The sequence below is a fragment of the Tursiops truncatus genome, chromosome 6, assembly GCF_011762595.2.
Source record: "Tursiops truncatus isolate mTurTru1 chromosome 6, mTurTru1.mat.Y, whole genome shotgun sequence".
In the NCBI taxonomy this organism is placed as follows: Eukaryota; Metazoa; Chordata; class Mammalia; order Artiodactyla; family Delphinidae; genus Tursiops; species Tursiops truncatus.
Window position 1 is genome coordinate 79011967 of NC_047039.1, and position 20887 is coordinate 79032853.

At 45.8% G+C, this 20887-nt stretch overlaps 2 protein-coding genes across 7 annotated transcripts in view; one reads left to right on the plus strand and one right to left on the minus strand.

Moving 5' to 3' along the window:
• The window catches only part of TMEM8B (transmembrane protein 8B), a 67484-nt gene that overhangs the window by 31108 nt on the left and 15489 nt on the right, over positions 1 to 20887 (plus strand). For 3 of the 6 annotated variants that reach the window (XR_012332582.1, XM_073806273.1, XM_073806272.1), the window contains exons 11-12: positions 3275 to 3504; positions 3988 to 4089. The exons of 1 other annotated variant lie outside the window; for it this stretch is intronic. Coding sequence is in view for 3 of the 5 variants with exons in the window: in XM_073806273.1 (XP_073662374.1) it covers positions 3275 to 3504; positions 3988 to 4081 (324 nt within the window). In the remaining 2 variants the exon portion in view is untranslated. Of the gene's footprint in view, positions 1 to 3274; positions 3505 to 3987; positions 4090 to 6187; positions 6372 to 20887 lie in introns of those variants that run through there. 2 more of the 6 variants (XM_073806271.1, XR_012332581.1) reach the window with 2 other exon arrangements.
• LOC109552396 (olfactory receptor 13J1-like) lies at positions 7374 to 9965 on the minus strand. The gene is given in 3 exon segments (XM_073806279.1): positions 7374 to 8764; positions 8767 to 8937; positions 8940 to 9965. Coding segments are annotated over 3 exon segments (927 nt in total). The 5' UTR covers positions 9157 to 9965; the 3' UTR covers positions 7374 to 8225.

Here is a 20887-nt window from a genome sequence, read left to right on the forward strand (position 1 = left end):
TAGTCTCACCATCTGTATAATAAGAGAGTGGACTTCAGGTCTGCAAGCCAGCCCTCTCAGCTCTGCAGTTCTGGTGTAACTTAGGGGAGGCGGGACCCATTCTAATCCCCTAGGCTCATCTGTCTTCTCCCCAGGGTGGGCTCAGGGGAGATGATAGAGTAGGGTTCATGTTTCAGGTGCTCCTTTGGAATCTAAAGCGTTCTTGCCTGTTAAGAGGAAGCATCATTTCTAGGTTATGACTTCATACGGCTGAATTATGCCCATAGTGTTTCAGATTCATTCACTCACTGAATATTTGTTGAATGCCTCCTCTGTGCTAGGTATTGTTTAGGTGCTGGGGCTATAGTTGTATGAAAAATAAGTGGATAAAAAGATGCCGCACCTGTCACAAGTGCTGCCCCTCTTTCTTCAGAGATGAGCTCGGGGAGGGAGGTGGGTGATGAGTGATGCTCACTTAGCGTTCCTTTGGGCACAAAGATTGAACATTTCCACTCCATAGGATGTGTAAGCCTTATTCTGGCCATTCCTCCTTAAGGAATCACAGACCATCCATTGATTTTTAAAAGAACGTACAAGAACATACATATCCCAATAGAGCCACTGGTCACAGCATTTAACCCTGGTCCTGAAAACCAAGTGACTCTCTTCTTGGCCTCCATATTGCTTTTTAGGATGAATAATATCAGCAGTAATCTCACACAAAGAGGGAAACCAGGTCTCATGTGGTAGAGGCGTCATCAGTCATTGACTAGCTTTATACAGGGAGGGTGGGAAAGGTTGCGGTCTTCGCCCAGGTAGCTTCCGTTGCTCTTCTGAGCTGGTCTCAGCCTCTTTGGGAAATGCCAGTGTCACGAGGGAGTGAAGTGTCAAGTGTTAGATGGGAAAGCTGTCTTGTAGCCCCAGTGATCCCTGGTGTAAGGGAGAAATAGGAGCTGAGGGTGAACTTTAACCTTTCAGAAGATATATAACTACCCCTTCCCTCACTCCCTTCACGCCTAGCTTTACTGTGAGGCCTATGTCCTGTGACAGCATTGGAACCCTGTCCGTCCTCCAGGACTGGATCTTCCCCCTCATTCCTCCTGCCTAGTTGCATCTATCATTTGTAGGGGCCAATGGGCTCACCCTCTCCTGAATAAACCATGTATTTTCCCAGCACTACATCTTGGCCCAAGAAGTTCCCTTTTATAGGCAGTCCTCCCTCTCTTCCCCAGTGGGGGCATTCCTGCTCCTTCAGAGTCCAGCTCATCTCTCCTCCTCTCCCTCCTGCACCCTGCAGAGTCACCTGCCCCCTTCTTGTGCTCCCACAGCCCCTGACCATCCTCTGTGCTCTCGTGTTGTGCACCTGTCTCCTCTACCACCCTCGAGAGCGGGACTGTCTCCTTCCTCTCGGCACCTTGTACAGCGGGTGCTGCCAAGGACAGTCACTCAACAGATATTCAGCGCAGGATTCTGAAAACCCAGCGTTGCATCCCAGCTCCAGCTCTAACTAGCTGTGTGATGTTGACCAAGTCGCTTGGCCTTTGAGACTCAGTTGCCTTCTGAAAAACGGGAATTTTGTGTAGCCAGATGAGACACACAGAAAAGTGCTGGTGAGCCACCCAGCAGCAAGACTCCAGATCAAAGACTGTGTCCTCAGCCGCAGGCACCTGCTGGATCTGTGCTCATCACCTCCCCGCACAAGAGCTCCAGCATCTATCATGACCCCTCTCTCCCCAGAGCCTGTGCTGGTTTTCCCTCCTCCAGCCTAAATCAAGGCGATTGTTAGGGGCGTTTCTGGAACATACAGGGGTAGTTGATAAATCTGGGTCAGCCAATGACCGTAAATCTTATCCATGTAAACATTTAAAGGTAGCGATTTTTTTGCTGAAGTTTGACAGGTAAAGAATTGCCTGATTGTGATGGTTCATTCGTTCCCTCATTCATCAAATTGTTATTGAGCACCTGCTATGTGCTGGGTGCTGGGAATACAGCAGAGGCAGATGCAGCTTCTGGCCTAACAGTTTACACTCATTTCCTTGCTCTCTGGTGACCTTGGTCACATCCCTTCCTCTCTCAGCTTTAGAAACCTCTGAGATTCTCTTTGAGTCTGGGATGTAAAGTAAAACCTGAGGTCTGGAAAGAAGAAGTTAAAAGGAAGCATCTTTCCTGGGTTGTGACTTCAAGTGGCTGGATTAAGCCCAAAGCTTAATTTCAGATTCAATTATAAGGCCTTGGTCTTTTTTGGGTGTGTTGCCCAAAAAAGACCTTTTAACCTCAAATTTTGACACTGGACATAGGTGTGGAGGGTGTTTTCAGGCAGGTAAAAGGTGGGAAATAGCCTGACTCTGCATTTCTCTTCCCCACCCTTGTCTCCAACAAAAAAATCAAGTGGGAATGGCACAGGCAATTGAGGGCTTTTGTCACCAGGCTCTGGTCTGCCCTCCTACCTCAACTCCTGTACCTTCATCCACCCCTGCTCAGCCTCAGACCACTCCCCATTGATGGACAAATCCCACACACTCCTGTCTCGTCTCTCTTCTCATACTTTCCTCAGCCGGAGCGGCCTTTCTCTTCCACTCATCCTCCAAGGCTCAGCTCACACGCACCTCCTCTGCGGGGCCCGCCTTCCCAGTCCACAGAACTGACCATCCCGAAAACATGACGCTCACACAGCCACTAGCAGTTAGTGTGTCATTCTCTCTCACACAATAGACTGTGAGCTGTGGAAATCAAAGGGCTGTGTCCAGTTCATCCCTAACACCCTGCAGTGCCTACACGGAGGAGGTGCCATTTGAGATCCAGTGCTTTTCTTCTGCCAAAATCCTGATCCCAGATTTCTTACCTTGAGATCACCCTCTCTCGCCTTCCTCCAGAGCACACACCAGCAGAACAACGATGTAGCCGTGTGATTGCTGGGAGGAGAGCTTTAGTGGGGCCAGTCTCCTCCCTGCAGGGATAGCTGCTCTCTCTGGAGAGCTAAATCAGGAGAGTGATAGGGGTTGCTTACAGTTTAAGAGTCTGATCATAACACATTCATGGAAGTTAGGAACAGCCCACTAGGCCATGGGCTTATGACCTCAAAGAAATAAGGCTGTGTCTAGAAAATACCATGCTGCCAGGTTACCAACAGCTTTGACTGCAGCGTGGGCCCAGGCTGGGACATGAGGGAGCAGCTGCAGTTCCCTTGCTCCATCAGTTAAGATGAGCTGGGTTTTGCTGCAATAACATACAACCTCATAATTTTAGTGGCTTACCACGACAGAGGTTTAGTTCTCACGCTACATGTCCATTGCAGGTTTTCAGGGGCTCTGTTCCAGGTCATCATCCTCAGAGACCCTGGCTCCACCACCTGGGACATCACCAGTTGTTACGGCTGGGGAAGAACACACCAGAGCATCTCACACCAGAAGTTAAGTGCTCCGACCCAGAAGTGACTTGTATCCCAAATGCCCACAATGCACTGGCCTGTGTAGTCCTACCACATGCTCAGCTGGAAGAGGACCAGAAACGTTGCAGAGTGCTTGGGTACGATGGTGTTTCGCAATACACTCAGAAAATCACTCTAGCATCTGTCTGCCAGGCCTCTCACCCTGTCATGTCCTGGAAAGTCAGATACCCAGAGTGATAGGAAATTGAGTGTCTCTGAGAATCATTGTCTAATCCACTCCCCAGTTTTACCCCTCCTGAGAGGCAGGGAGATGCCATGGAAGGAGCCCTCGACTGGGGTGAGGGGCCCAGATTGGATTCTTGCCTTTGTTCCGATTCTGCTATATGACCTTGGTCCAGTTTCTCCTTGAGTGAAATGGAGCCATTCAGTTAGCTTGTCTCTGGTACTCTGTGCAACCGTCAAAACATTCCCCCCTCACATCTTTCTAGCAACTTCCAACCCTGAGGTCTGACAGACCCAGGGTCACTTTGCATGGTAAATATCATGTCAATTTCATTGGCTGGTAAATCTAGTTTGAACCATTTAATACTTATTTTAGGCTTTACATATTATTTTAAAAGGAAGGTGAGGGGCATAACAAGAAGAAGCTCCTGTTACAATTTCCCGGAAATGCCTGGATCTGGGATTCCTGCTTCACATTCCTCGCTGTGTTAGCAAAGCAGGTGAGTGTGGGCTTTGAGGTGAGTCAGAGCAACCAGGGCCCATGTCCCAGACCTGCCACTTGCTAATTGTTTTCTCAGCCTCAGCTTCCTTACCTGTGGAAATAAGAATAGTATTTCCTCATGGGGTGATTTTGAGGATCCAGTGAAAGCTCTTAGCACAGAGCTTGGCACATGGTAAGTATTCAGTCAGTGGTAGCTGATATTATTACTACCATTATGTTCCCTTCCCCAAGCAGATATTCTGGTTTTTTGCATGTTTAAAAAAAAGTCCATGAGAAGAGTCAACATGCTAGATGGGTTCTCCTTACCTCCTACCTATTGGCCCAGTGGCATTAGTGCAGGCAGGTGGCTGAAGCAGCTGCCTGGTGAGGTGACCTGAGGCCTGGGAGAGCAGAGCAAGGGAGTACTGAGTTCATTACCAGCAGACACACTGTGCTGGGGTGGGCCGGGGGGAGGCCCTGAGGCCCAGCCTCCTGGTCCCTTGCCATGCAGACACGTCGTGTGCTCCTTGCCCTTGGGCACCTCTCAGTCCCTGCCCAATTTAAAGTTCAAGCTCTGCAACTATACAAGTTTGCACATTTGCCAGCTATGGGGCTTCAGAGACCCCAGGTTCCCTGTGCTGCTCCAGGAGGCCCTGGCTGGGTGAGGAGGGCACAGGAGAGACACTGGACAGAGAATCTGAAGGTCTCATTGCAGCCCTGCCCCTTGGACCTGAGGCTGGGGTGCTACGACCCCTGCCCTTGGCCTCGGCGTCCTGGGCTGTGAAATGGGGTGTCTCCTTCCAGGAGAGCTGTGGGGACCTGCACTCATGAAAGGTTAAGGAAAGCGAATTGCTGTACAGGGTGAGACTCCGAGCCCTTGTGAGGGACCATGAAGTCAGGGGTTGAGCCAGGTGCGTGAGTTTCTGCAGGTTCCCTTTTCCATTTCCCTTTCCATGTCCTTCTCTTTCCTTCACAATAAAGAATGACAACTTGACACAGTTTAGGGACTAAAAAACAGCCTTAAATAATGCAGCAGCAGTTGCAGATTTTCCCATTATACTATGATTTGTCTCTTGGAATTTTTTTTTCAAGGACACAGGTCAAAATAAATATTGGAAGATTGTCCCCACTTATTTTCCAGCTGCTTAGGAACAGGGCTGTCTTGCCACCCCATGGTTACCCACAAATGCATCCAAACAAGCTCATCACCACCCTCCCATCCCACCCGCTCCAACCTGATTCTCTCATCTTCCCCATAACTCAGTGTTTCTTTCACGGTGGAGCACTATCCACCCAAATAAGCCAGAAGCTCGGGCACCAGCGCACAGTCCCCCTCTCCCTCAGCCACCTCTGCGATCAGCTGAATGTCCCCAAGGTTTCTCAGCCCCGCCCTCTCTGCCTGACTGCCCACCTGGCTCAGGCCCCGTGGGTGCCTGGGTTACGGCACCAGCTTCCACACTTGCTGCCCTCAGCCCAGGGCCCTTCTCGTCTGTGCTCTACTCTGGAGCCACATGATCTTCCATGTCTCAAAAATAATATTATTTTTAAGTTCAAAGTGATGTTCATTTTAGAAGTATTGGACAATATTGGAAAGAATAAGTAAGGAAACAATATTTATCTGTAATCCCATCAGCCAAAGGAAACGACTGTTAGTTCACATTTTGTCTTAATTTTCCAGAATTTTCTACATACATACTTATTCATATATCCATAAGAAAAATACCTTTAAAGAATTGGGATTATACTGAGTACAATGTTATATGTTCTGCCTTTTTCTATTAATTACAGTGTGAGAATTTCCCATCATCAAATATCCTTCAAAAAATAGGATTTCTAATGGCTGTGTCACAGTCTATCATTGGGCTCCACCAGGATTTATTTAAATATTCTGCTATGCTTGGACATTAAGATACTTACAAATTTTTGTTACCATAAATAACGCTGTGATTAATATCCATATATGTATATATATATATATATATATATATATATATATATATACTTATACATAAATCTTTGCACCTCTAATAATTTTCTCAGACTAATTCCTAGAAGTAGAGGTGTTGCGTCAGAAGGTCTGAAGTTTTTTTTTGTTTTTTTTTTTTTGCGGTACGCAGGCCTGTCATTGTTGTGGCCTCTCCCGTTGCGGTGCACAGGCTTCGGACGCGCAGGCTCAGCGGCCATGGCTCACGGGCCCAGCCGCTCCGCGGCATGTGGGATCTTCCCGGACCGGGGCACGAACCCGTGTCCCCTGCATCGGCAGGCGGACTCTCAACCACTGCGCCACCAGGGAAGCCCAAGGTCTGAAGTTTTTAAGTTTCTTGATTCATACCCACCGCTTACTTGGCAGGAAGGTCATATTAACTTATTCCCACCCCCACCAGCAGTGTATGACATTACCTACTTCACTGCACCGTAGTTAACAATAGACATTAAAAACAATTCTTTGACAATTTCATGGGTGAAGAAAGGTATCTAATCAGTGACCTTTCTAAAAGTATCTATAAGTAATGATTGTAAACCCAAATGCCCACAGGATAAAGTCCTAACCCCTGTCGTGGCATCAAAGGCCTAGCAGAAGGTCTTAGTGGCAGCGGTCACCCTGGCTTGGTCAGGCTGTGAGCTGCGGGGCTGTGCTTCCCTCCTCTGTGCCTCTGTTCTGACCAACCGAGGAATAGGAAGAGGGACTGGAGGGGAACTGAGGGCCCAAGCAAGGAATGTGCTTACCTGCAGCCAGGCGGCAGGAGAGCTGGCCCGCTGCTTGCGACCAAGCTCAGCTCTCCCATCACATGGACGGTGACACTGAGACCAGAGCGGGCAGGGAATGGAGATGCTCTCTGAATCTGAGTCCATTTCCTCTGTGTGTTCACTGAGCTCTCAGAGAGGAAAGCTGGGAAAAGGCTGAGCACCAGGAAGAGGTAGCTATGGCAGGGTCCTAGGGGGTGGGCTGAAGACAGGTAGAGCAGAGTCTCCCCAAGGCCACGTGAGGCCTGGATGCCGGGCAGGGAGGCCCCGGAAGCTACTGCTGCTAAAAGGGAGACAGGAGAATCCAGGCCCTAAGCTGCTTGGAGTGATTGGTATCCCGGTGGCTGGGCAGGTCTGGAAATCTTGGGTGCTAGGGCTCGTCACTGCCTCTACTGTCACCTCCCAAGGCACTAGGTCATGCCTGTCATCTGTGAGCTCCATCTCAGCTCTGCTCAGATTTGGGAAGGACCCCAGGCTCTGCCATTGTCACCCCTACATCGATATGTTTTCTATTTATTTAAGAAGTCTATTTATTTATTTATTTATTTTTAAGGGCCTGGGGTTGGGCCGGGCTGGACCTTGGGACAGAGTGGAATCCGATACTACCTGCTCTTAACAGTAACACTGAAAATAAAGCAGGAAGAGCACAGTGAGAGATGCAGAGTGGGAGGGGCTTCCTGGCGGAGGTGGCATTCAAGATGGGCCTTGAGATGGGGGCAGGGATAAGTTAGGAGCGTGGAATTAACAGATACACATTACTATATATAAAACAGAAAAACAAGAACCTCCTGTATATCACATGGGACTATATTTAAAAAATAAAAGATGGGCCTTGAGGGTCAGGCAGTCCTTTTACGAGTGGAACTGCCTGCTGGGTGGAGGCTGCCTTGTGGAAAGAACCAGCAAGGGCACAGAGCTGGGCAGTGCTGGGCAACACTGAGGCTCACAGCTGGCTGGCGTGTGCAGCTGACAGGGGGGAGGCTGTGGGGCACAGGACGGGGAGGGAGTTTAGTCAGGGCCAGCTTGTGGGGTCCTCGAATGCCCCACTGAAGACCTCACAGTTCATCCTGAGAGCTCTGGGGAGCCATCCAGGGGTTTCAGTCAGGAGAGTGACAGGATCACATGTACTTTTCAAAAGATCCCTCTGCATGCCCCTTGGAGGAGAGACTGGGAGGAACAAGACTGAAATCCTAAGGCCAGACAGGAGGCTGGTGTAAAGATGCAGGCAGTGATGCTGAGAGCGCCCCATGGGTCTGCCGGGGGGAGGAGCAGAGGGGTGATTGTGAGCTCCTCTGTGGCAGGATCAGTGGGACTTGGTGCTGCGTTTCTGGGCTGGAAATTCCACATCCACAGCCCTCACTGTAGGCTAATGAAGGCCTGGCCTGCTAGCCTGCAGAGCCCCGGCCTCCCTCACCTGGAGGTCCATCTCCTGTCCCACACCTTCCTGGCGGCCTCCATCACTTCCTCGTTCCTCAGGCTGTAGATGACGGGGTTCAGCATGGGCGTGACCACAGCATAGAGGACTGTGGAGGCCTCATCAGAGATGCGGGCCTCCTTGCTCCTGGGTTTCATGTACGTGAAGATGATGGTGCCATAGAAAAGCAGCACCACAGCCAGGTGCGCCGAGCAGGTGGAGAAGGCTTTGTGGCGTCCAGCGGTTGAGGGCACCCTCAGGATGGTGGCCAGGATAAGCATGCAGGACAGGCAGATGAACGCCAGGGGCACGGGCAGCAGCAGGATGGCACGCACCCACAGGAAGACCTCGTTGACTGACGTATCACCGCACGCCGGCTTCAGCACTGCCAGGATTTCGCAGGTGAAGTGACTGACCACACGGTGGCCACAGAAGGGCAGCCTCATGGCGATGACTGTCTCAGTCACTGACTTGAAGAAGCAGAGTACCCAGGCGGCTCCCGCCAGCAGCAAGCAGAGCCGGTGGCTCATCAGCACCTGAGTGGCCGGCAGTTGGCCAGGTAGCGATCATAGGCCATGATGGCGAGCAGCAGACACTCTGTGGAGCCCGTGGACAGGCTCAGACACATCTGCATCGCGCAGCCAAGAAAGGAGATGGTCTTCTGGGCCGACAGGAGGTGGACCAGCATCAGGGGCACAAAGGTGGGCTGTAGCAGATATCCAGGATGGAGAGGTTGCCCAGGAAGAAGTACATGGGTGTGTGCAGGTGGACGTCCAGCACGCTCACTGCCACGATGGCTGTATTCCCCAGCAGGGTCACCAGGTACGTGGCTGAGCACAGAGGGAAGAGCAGGTGCTCCAAGGCTGGGTAGCCCGAAAATCCTTTCAGAAAGAACTCAGAGACCTCTGTCCTGTTGACCAGCTCCATACTGCAGGGCCCTGGAGGGCACAGCTGGGAGGCAGGGAAAGAGGGTGCAGGGTGGCGGGGAGCCCACAGAGTCTCTTTAGGGATGAGGTATATTGCTAGGGTCTTTTCCAGCTCTGACACACTCTCTCTCTTTGACTTTGGGCAGTCCCCATTCTTCTAGGCTGCGATTTATCCATGTGAAAAATGAGGATCGATGTGGATCAGAATTTCCCTAAGAGTCTTAATGGAAATGTTAGTAGGCAATCTGAAAAATCAATTTGAAACAACATTGGGTTAATCAAAAGTAAATAATATACTGCAGGACTTCTCAGAGCCTTTAATGCCCCACTGTGATTTGGGACTTTCTGAAAGCAGTGTAGAGTATGTAATTCCCAAACTTATTTGACCATAGATCCTCCTTTTACAGAGCACCCATTAACCTCCTGCAAATAAGTATTCTACCAGCATAGTCTGGGAAGCAATGGGCTGGATCAAAGGTCCTCAAATCTTAGAATCACTTGGAAAGTTTGTTAAAACACAGATTTCTGGGCTCTATCCCCAGAGTTTCTAACTCATTAGGTCTGAGTGATGCTGCTGCTGTTGGCCAAGGGACCACACTTTGAGAATCACTGGGCTAGGTGGTCTCTGAGGGTCCTCCTGGCTTTCAGGAAGCCTCTGAGCTACTTTACACCATTCCCACTGTTGGGGATGCCCTTCTTTCTCCCTCAGCCTGCAGAAATCTGACTTGTCTCTGCAGGTCAGCTCTGGTCTCCATGCATGAAGCACACATTGTGCCTCGCCTTGGAGAGGGTCCTGGCTTCTGAGCCTACCAGAGCGCTTGTCCACCTGTCCCCCCATAGGGCCTGCTTCATCAGCTACTGTGTGTGGATTGACCTTCAGAATCTGCCTCCATCGTGTGTTTTTGAATGAAAAATTGATAGATCTTTTGGCCCTGCCCCAAAACTCCTATTTTCTCTGAACCTGAGCCAGGGCTGCTTTGACTTCATGAACTCCTAGGCATCAGCGTGGGATATGCCCTGAGAGGTCAACTCGTTGGAGCTCCCATTGTGCAGGTAGGGAAACTGAGGCCACACAGCAGATCCCTGGCAAGGCGAGTCTAGAATCCAGTCCTCCCAACAACATGACAGCTACACCATGCTCAGAGCAGATGTTTGCCTCTGTTAAACCCCAAATCTTGGTTGGTCTTTTACCACGCTGGATGGACGTCTTTCTCCCAAGTCCCCACCCTGCCCCTAATCTTCTCACCCACTAAGGAGCATGACTTAACCCTTCCTTGGTGTTTCGGGCACTTGGCACTATGTCGCTAAACCCTGGGATGCACCGCCCAAGCCTGGGTCTGGGTTAAGCTCCAGTTCCTGTCAACGCCTCCCTTGTAGCAGATGATTTCCTTCTCTTAGTCCTCCCATTTTTCAGAATCAAGAAGTGATTGAGTTCCTACCACATGCCAGGCATTGTGCTAGGCATTAGGGGAACAAATGAGAACACGTGTGCCCCCAGGCCACTGGATCCCAAACGTCCCCAGGCAGACCTCCTCTCCAGTTCCCACCCGAGCCTCATCCTGCTTCTGTTTGCGTGCCTCTAGTGACAGGAAGCGCATTACTCCCTTAGACATAACTTTTCTTCTTTTCATTGTGCCTTCAGGCCAGTCAAAGGGTCACAAAATGCTTCCTGATACGGAGTCTCTCCGGGTATCCCTGGGCTTCCACCACCCAGCGAGGCCCAGGCTCGGGGGCCCCTGTGGACGCTCCTCTCACACATACAAGTGCAGGGTCCCGAGCTTTGGGCCGTACCTCAGGGGCTGAGGGGCCTTTTCTGCAGCAAGGAGAGCTCCGACCTTGCCCCAGGTCCACAGATAGGAGGTCTTGCCTCACTTTGACTGTGTCTAGAGACGTCGTGGGGTCAGGGAGCGTGAGCTGTGAGCTCCCTTCAAGTTTCGGCTGGGAAACTCTGAGGCTGGCTTCCTGGAGAGGCACCCTCCCTGGACAGAGGATCGGTAGCAGCAGATGCTGTGCCAGGGCTGGGGCAGGCCAGAGCCTCCTCTTTGCACAGTTCCATGTACCACATAATTTATCCCCTAAAGTCACTGGCAAACATCTGCAGTGATTGTCTACCTGTCCGAGTATATATACACCCACGCAGGTTACCACAAACGTACCCACCTGTCTGTGTGTACAAACGCCCGCCCGAAAGCCAGGCACACACATTTTCTTGTGAGTATATACGCCACACCAGGCTCGAGTGTATGTACCTGTGCAGCAGGCACTCACTCTTGCTCTCTCTTACACACACACACACACACACACACACACACACACACACACCCACCCACCCACCCACCCACCCACCCACCCCGTTACTGCAGACCCTCAGACCTGTGGCCAGGGCTTCAGAGGACCAGGCAGGACAACTTCCCCTGGGAAGAGGTGTATGGAGACCAGGCAGGGGCTGTGGAGGCATCACTAGAGAAGCAGCAGCCCGGAGGGTGGGGAGCAAACTCTGCCGGGGGATGAACCAGGAGGACAAAGAAAGCTCAGAGCAGGGACATGGTCACCAGACCTGCTCAGTGCCTTGTCTGCCTTCCCCTGAGTGCTGAAAATCTGAGAATCTGAGCCTCCTGCTGTGCCTTCTCTCCTGGGGCTGGAGCTTGCAGGGTGCGGGGTGGGGCAGTGGGGATGGGGGGAGTGCGGGGTGGGGGGAAGTTGCAGGAAGCGGGGAGGAGGAGGGATGTGGCTGCAGGCTGTGGGACAGACTCTAGTTCCCAAAGCAGGGCCAGGAAGCTTCGTCTGCAGAGCCCACGGTGTCCTTCCTGCCTTCAGATCTCTTCTGGCCAAATGCTATCTGAAAACCAGTTCAAACGCTACCTCTCCCGGGGAGCCTTCCTTTATCCTCTCCCAGGCCACCTGACCCCTCTGTCCTTTGTGCATCACGGCCCTGTGTTTGCACTTCCAGAATGGCCCTCACCTCTCTCACCCACTTCCTGCCTGTTGCCTACCCCAGCCAGCCCACAGGGGTGCCACCCCCTACCTTCTTCACCCAGATTCTGAAGGCCAAGTTGAAGGCCCCAGCCTGGCCACAGACAACTTCTTCCTGCCTTGCTGCCACTTCCTGGGGCTAAGACAACTTGGGAGTGAGCAACTGGCTGCCAGATACGAGCTGTTCCTAGCCTGGATGACACATGGCCCAGCTGGGAGGGGTCTTGCAGATCAGCAAAGCCACTACCTTGTTAGAGATGGGGGAAGTGAAGCTCGGAGAGGGAAAGAGACTTGCTCAGCACTGCACAGTGAGTTAGAGGGGGAAGCCAAGGCTCCAGGAATTCCCCTGGGGCTCCTGGCTCCCAGCCCCTTCCTCTGCCCACATTTCCCCATTTTTTCACTTACCTTCAGGTTCTTCCAGATCCATGTCCCTTGTTCCCTGGAAAAAGTTGCAGAGACCAGGAACCTTCTCTGGCTGGAACTAGGAGAAAACAGGTCAAAGAAGCAGGTCTGAGCCTCCTGTATCCAGGGAACCCCAGTGGGCAGGACCCGGAGTTTCACACTGACTCAGCTCTCCAAACTAAGAAGACATGCCTAGGCTTTTGTAGAATTCAGCGAAGTGCTTGCAACTTGATAGACTAACGTGGAGCTTTTAGAATTTGGTGGGAGTAGACAAAGTACTTAGAATTCAGCGAAGTTCTTTGAAAATGTGTCAGGTTTGGTAGAATTAGGAAATTCTGGTGGGCTCAAGGCTGAACAGGGTGCCCGATAGTTTACTATGGGCAGCCAGGGACCGCCCGACCTGGGCAGCTCCCAGCTCCATGCCAGCTGACAGCCTCCTGGGAAGCAGGCACCTTTCAAAGCTCCCTGCACCAAGGGACTGCACCATCCCCAAGGCAATTTAGAGGGAGAAGAGGAAATGTGCACAGCTTAGAAACTTTGGGATGCTTCAGGGATGATGTCCCAAAGACCCAATTACACAGAGTCTACTTAGAAATCTTAATTGGTGTGGAAAAGTTGGAGAAGGTGGCTCAGGGGCAGGGATCCACCCTCACAGGTCAGTCCCCAGCCAGCGCAGGCCGAGAATGTTTACAGGATCAATAAATGAATGAATGGTTGGATACACAATTAAATCAATGCATAAGCAATTCTCGGTGAATACATTTAAAGAGAAAGGAATGAGTGAGTGAACAAATGATAGGCAGGGTTGCTTTCCAGGAGGGTTAGAGGTTTTGGCTCAACTCTCATAGGGATCTTAAGAAAATGCAAAATCTGGAAAGAGTGTAACAGGGGAGGGAACTGGAGGGAGAGACAAAGAGAATTACAGAAGAACAGAGCAGGGGCGTCCTCACAGGCCATCCTGACCAACCCTCACTGTATGGACAGGAAAACTGCCCTAGAGTGAAGCAGCTGGCTCAGGTTACCTAATGAGGCAGAGACATGGCCCTGGATTTGTCTGTACTTGAATCGTTTGTCCCAGTCAATGCAAAGCAGGTCACCCCGGGTCAGTTAGTGATCGGGTGCCTCTCACCTCCACCCACCCCTCTTCCCAGCCCTCAGAACAGTCATCGTGGTGGTTTCTCCTTGAGGTTCCTTCTAGTTTTCTGACTCCACGCCTCTGTGGGCTTAAGGACATCTTTATCAAATAGGGTAATTTTTATTTTGAAACTGGGTATTGTCATTGCTGTTGGATTTTTAACTATTTTAAAATTAACAGTAATTTTATTAGCTTTTTATTTATTTGTACAAATTGTACATATAGAACATTCTCGTAAAAAATACAAAGAATGCAGAAGTATATAGTGTTAAAGTGACACTCTGTTTTCATGTCCCCTCCTCCCTACTCCCCAAAGGTGACCAGTGTTATTAGTTTTATGTGTGTCTATCAGGTACTTTTCTGGTCTTTTATATCTGCATATCTACACATTGAAATAGATTTTGTGATCATGTGTAAGGTTGGCTTTTTAGCAGGCTCTTTTGTTGCCGTCTTACTGAAGATAAGTGATATACAACTGCACACATTTAAATCATATAATTTGATAAATTTTAACATATGTATACAGTCATGAAACCATCACCACAAACAAGATTGTGAGTTTATCTGTCATCAGCAAAGTTTCCTCACGCCCCTTGGTAATCCATTCCTCCCTCCCCCAAGCAGGCCATCACTGACCTGCTTTCTGTAAATATAGATCATTTGCATTTTCTAGCATTTTACATACATGGGATTATACAGAATGTACTCTTTTAAAATATGGCTTCCTTTAAAAAAATATGGCTTCCTTTAAAAAATATATGGCTTCCTTTACTCAGTGCAATTATTTTGAGGGTCATTCATGTTGTGTGTATCAATAGCTCTTTTCTAAAATAACATCTTTATTGAGCTATAATTCAAATGTCATACCACTTCCCCATTTAAAGTGTACAATTCAATAGTTTTTATTATGTTTACAGAGTTGTGCAACCACCATCACAATCAGTTTTAGCACATTTTTAGCACTTCCAAGAGAAACTCTGTACCCGTTAACAGTGACTCTCCGTTTCCCCTCAAGCTTCCTCTGGCCCTAGGCAACCACTAATCTACTTTCTCTATATATAATTCTATTCTGGTCATTTTATATAAATGGAATCATATGATATGTGTCCCTTTGTGACTGGTTTCTTTCACATAGCATGTTTTTAAGGTTGAGCTATATTGTAGCATGTATCAGTACTGAATTTCTCTTAATTGCTAGATAAAATTCCACGGTATGTATGTCTTTTTCCATTTGGGCTGCTGTAACAGAATACCATAGACTGGGCAGCTTAATAAAGAACAGAAATTTATTTTTCATAATTTTAGAGGCTGGGAGGTTTAAAATCAAGGCTCAGGTAGATTTGGTGTCTGGTGAGAGCCCACTTCCTGGTTCTTGGACTACCGTGTTCTAGCTGTATCCTCACATGACAGAAGGGGTGAGGGAGCTCTCTGGGGTCTATTTAATTTAATTTAATTTAAATTAAGTTAAATTTTATTTTTTGGCATTCTCTTATTTTCTTGGTGTTCTTTTTTTAAAACTTTATTTGAAGTATAGTTGATTTACAATGTGTTAATTTCTACTGTATAGCAAAGTTCTGTTAGTGTCTGGTGTACAGCAAAGTGATTCAGTTATACATATATATAATAGTTTGCATCTGCTAATCCCAAGCTCCCACTCCATCCCTACCGCTCCCTCTCTTTGCAATCACAAGTCTGTTCTCTATGTCTGTGAGTCTGTTTCTGTTTTGAAGATAAGTTCATTTGTGTCATATTTTAGATTCCATGTATAAGTGATATTATATGGTATTTGTCTTTCTGGCTTACTTCTCTTAGTATGATAGTCTCTAGGTCCATCCATGTTGCTGCAAATGGTATTATTTCATTCTTTTTTATGGCTGAGTAGTATTCCATTACATATATGTACCATATCTTCTTTATCCATTCATCTGTCAGTGGACATTTGGGTTATTTCCATATCTTGGCTCTTGTAAATTGTGCTGCAATGAACATTGGAATCTTTTTGAATTATAGTTTTTTCCAGATACATGCCCAGGAGTGGGATTGCAGGATCATATGGCAGCTCTGTTTTTAGTTTTTGAGGAAACTGTTTTCCATAGTGGCTGCACCAGTTTACATTTCTGGGGTCTATTTTATAAGGGCACTAATCCCATTCATGAGGGCTCAACCATTATGATTTAATCATCTCCCAAAGGCCCCACCTCCTAATATCACATTAGGGATTAGGATTTCAACACATGAATATTTGGGGGACACAAACATTGTCTATGGCAATGGATATTTTAATTTATGCATTCATCATTTGATGGACATTTGAGTTTCCACTTTTTGACTGTTATGGATAATACTGCTATGAACGTTCATGTACCAGTTTTTGTGTGGACATATGTTTTCATTTCCCTTGGGTACATACCTAAGAGTGGAATTGCTGGGTCATATGATAACTCTATGCTTAACCTTTTGAGGAATTACCAGACTGTTTTCCAAAATGGCTGCACCATTTCACATTCCATCAGCAATATATGAGGGTTCCAATTTCTCCAAAACCTCACCAACACTCGTTATTATCTGCCTTTTTGATTATAGCCATCCTAGTGGATGTGATCTCATGGTGGTTTGCATTTTCTTGATGACAAGTGATGCTGAGCATTTTTCATGTGCTTATTGGCCATTTATATATCTTTTTTGGAGAAATGGTTATTCAGATCCTTTGCTCATTTTAAAATTGGGTTATTTGTCTTTGCATTATTGTCCACTGTTTTCAAGAGCACGTTTAGGATTAACTTCTCAGTGTTTCAAATAGAGTCAGTTCTGTTGAGGGAGAGCTTTGAAATTTTCTCTTCTTATAGACTGCCTCTTCCCCTGAAGTAAGTCTCTGAGCCACTGCTGGGTGAAGGGTAGTAACCTCTGGTCTTCTCAACTTGTCTCTCCCAGTGCCCTCAAAGCTGGGGTGGGTGAGATTGGAGCAAGTATTCTCTGGCTGCTGCATCTGGGGTAGAGCCTCCACCCTATGAGTGGAGACTCAGGGGAGGAAGGGAGCCCCCAATTTCTCAGCTGCACTAACCATAAATTTAGCCTCTGTGACTCAGAGTTGGAGGGGATGAGAAATACTGGCGGCCTGCCTGCCCCATGATAAATGTTTTCTATGCATTTTGAAAAAATGTGTATCCTGCTGTTATTGGGTGAAGTGTTCTATAAATATCAGTTATGTCAATTTGGTTGAGAGTGTTGTTCAGATCTTCTGTATTTTTACTCATTTTCTCTCTACTTGTTTTTTCAATTATTGACGGAGAGGTGATGAAATCTATGGCTGCAGTTAGAGATTTGTCTATTTCTTCTCTTCTGTCAGTTTTTGCTTCATGTAGTTTGAAGCTCTGTCATTAGATACAGGAACTTTTACTGTTGTTACATCTTCTTGATGAATTGACCCCTTTGTCATTTTCAAATGATCCTCTTTATCACTGTTAATATTCTTTAAAATCTACTTCATATGCTGCTATTACTATAGATTTGGGTCTTTAAAAATTTAATCTGACAACCTCTGCCTTTTAATTGGGATGTTTACACCATTTTCATTTAAAATGACTATGGAAGATGTAGACAACAAACAAACGCATGGATACCAAGGGGGAAAAGAGGGGTTGGGATGAATTGGGAGATTGGGATTGACATACATACACTAATATGTATAAAATAGATAACTAATGAGAACATGCTGTATAGCACAGGGAACTCCACTGTACAGTAGAAACTAACACAACATTGCAAAACATCTATACTCCAGTTAAAAAAAAATAAAATGACTATGAATATGGTTGGGTTTAAATCTTCCATCTTGCTGTTTATTTTCTACTGCCCCACCTGTTATTTTTTTCCATTTTTAATTTTGTTCTGTATTCTTTTGGATTAATTGAGTATTCGTTATGATTTCATTTTATCACCTGTATTGGCACACTAGTTATTTATTTTTAGTGGTTGCTTTAAGTATAACCTATCAGTTTACCTTTAATTAATATTGTACCTCTTCACCAACAGAGTATAAACCTTTTAACAGTACACTTTTATTTCCCCCCTCTTGGGCTTTGAGCTATTGTTGTCCTATATTTTCATTCCACTTATGTTATATATCCTGTAATACCTTATTACTTTTGCTTCAAATAGTGAACTATTTTTAAAAGAAGTTTAAAATTTAGAGGAGAAAGTCTTTTATATTTATTCACATATTTTACACTTCCAGAACTCTTAATTGCTTTGTGTAGATCTAGATTTCTTTCTGGTATCACTTTTCTTTTACCTGAAGGAATTCTTTTAACATTCTTGTAGATATGGTCTACTGGTGATAAAGTCTCTCAGCTTCTGTACGTCTGAAAACATTTTTATTTTGCCTTCATTTTTGAGAGGTAGTCTCACTTAGTATATGATTCTGACAGTATTCCCCCCACCCTCCTCCGTATTTTAAAGATGTTGCACTACTGTCTGGCTTGCATTATTTCTAACAAGAAATCTACCTCCATTCTTATGTTTGTTCCTCTGCATAATATGTCTTTTTCTTTGGCTGCTTTTAATATTTTTCTTTATCATTGGTTTTAAGCAATTTGATTATGATATGCCTTGGTGTAGTTGTTTTCATGTTTCTTCTGCTTGAGGCTTGCTGAGATTTTTGGATCTGTGGATTTGTAGTTTTCATCATATTTGAAAATTTTTCAACCATTGTTTTCTCACGTTATTTTTTCTGTCCACCATTCCTTTTCTTGGGATTCCAATTGTACTTACATTAGGGCACTTGAAGTTTTCCCAAAGCTCACTGATGCTCTGCTCTTTCCTTTCTTTTTCTTTTTTCTTTTTTTTTTCGGTCGCACCACACAGCTTGTGGGATCTTAGTTCCCCAACCAGGGATTGAACCCTGGCCTTTGGCAGTGAGATCGCTAAGTCCTAACCACTGGACCACCAGGGAATTCCCAGTTCTTTCTTTTCTTTTTCATTTTTTTCCCCTCTATGTTTCATTCTAGATTGTTTCTATTGCTCTGTCATCAAGTTTACCAATATTTTCTTCTGCAAGCTCTGGTCTGCCATTAATCCCATCCAATGTATTTTTGTTTTAAAAAAAACCTTTAAAATGTTTTAGGTTGGCAGGAGAATTCCAAGATAGTACATAGATTTCCTGTATACCCTTCACCAAGCTTTCTCTAATGTAAACACCTTATATAAATGTAGTGCATCTATGAAAACTAAGAAATTAGTATTTTTACAACACTATTAATTAAACTAAGGCTTTATTCAAATTTTACCAATTTTCCCATTTTTCTCTTTCTGGGGCCAATCAAGGGTACCTGTTGCACTTAGTCATCCAATGTATTTTTTAATCTCAGAAGTTGTATTTTTCATCTTTAAAAGTTCTATTCGGGTCTTTAAAAAAAAATTCTGTCTTTCCTTAATGTGTGAAGCTTGCTTTTAAATAAATTACAATATAGACATTTACAGTGCAGATATTTCAATATACTTGTTTCTCTTAAGATGGTACTTAATAGTCTACTGTATAAATATACTAAAGCTTATTTGACCATTTCCTGTTTTAAACAATTAGGTTATATCCTAATGTGTTTTTCTTTTGCCATAGAAACAATCTGCAAAGAATATGATTTTATGCAGCTCTTTGATACACACACAGATATTTCTCTAGGATAGCTGTCTTGATAGGGAATTATTGGATCAAAAGTGTAATTACTTAAATTTTTGAAAGATGCAATCAAATTGCCCTCAGAAATGCTGTCTTTCTTTTTTTTTAACATCTTTATTGGAATATAATTGTTTTACAGTGGTGTGTTAGTTTCTGCTTTATAACAAAGTGAATCAGGTATACATATACATATACCCCCATATCTCTTTCCTCTTGCATCTCCCTCCCTCCCACCCTCCCTATCCCGTCCCTCTAGGTGGTCACAAAGCACCGAGCTGATCTCCCTGTGCTATACGGTTGCTTCCCACTAGCTATCTATTTTACGTTTGGTAGTGTATATATGTCCATGCCTCTCTCTCACTTTGTCCCAGCTTACCCTTTCCCCTCCCTGTATCCTCAAGTCCATTCTCTAGTAGGTCTGCGTCTTTACTCCCGTCTTGCCCCTAGGTTCTTCATGACCATTTTTTTTTTTTTAGATTCTATATATATGTGTTAGCATACAGTATTTCTTTTTCTCTTTCTGACTTACTTCACTCTGTATGGCAGACTCTATGTCCATCCACCCACTACAAATAACTCGATTTTGTTTCCTTTTATGGCCAAGTAATATTCCATTGTATATACGTGCCACATCTTGTTTACCCATTCACCTGTTGATGGACACTTAGGTTGCTTCCATGTCCTGGCTATTGTAAATAGAGCTGCAATGAACATTGTGGTACATGTCTCTTTTTGAATTATGGTTTTCTCAGGGTATATGCCCAGTAGTGGGATTGCTGGGTCGTATGGTAGTTCTATTTTTAGTTTTTTAAGGAACCTCCATACTGTTCTCCATAGTGGCTGTATAAATTTACATTCCCACCAACAGTGCAAGAGGGTTCCTTTTCTCCAAACCCTCTCCAGCATTTATTGTTTGTAGATTTTTGGACGATGACCATTCTGACCAGTGTGAGATGATATCTCATTGTAGTTTTGATTTGCATTTCTCTACTGGTTAATGATGTTGAGCATTCTTTCATGTGTTTGTTGGCAATCTGTATATCTTCTTTGGAGAAATGTCTATTTAGGTCTTCTGCCCGTTTTTGGAAGACATGCTGTCTTAATTTAAATATCCAAGTGTGCAACAGTACTAATTTCTCAATACCCTGACAGATGCTGTGTGTTATCAGCCTTTTATATTTTCTGTTATGATGGATGAAAACGGATACCATATTGTTTTATTTTGCCTTTATCTGATTACTAATAAGGTTAGGTATAATTTCATGCTTCAATTTTTGCTGTTAAATTTTTTCCTTTTGTTAATTGTCTTGATATTTTATGCCCATTCTTCTAATTTTGAAGAATACTGATTTTCTAAGAGTCCCTTATGTATTCTCTATGATATTCCTTTGCCTATTATATGTGTGGCAAAGATTTCCTGTCATTTGGCCTTTTACAAAAAGGTGCCTTTTTGTTACATAGAAGTTTGTTTAGGGTGCCTTTTGTTACATAGAAGTTTAATGATTTTGGGTAATTAAATTTCTCTCTCCTTCATTTCTCCAAAGTTTT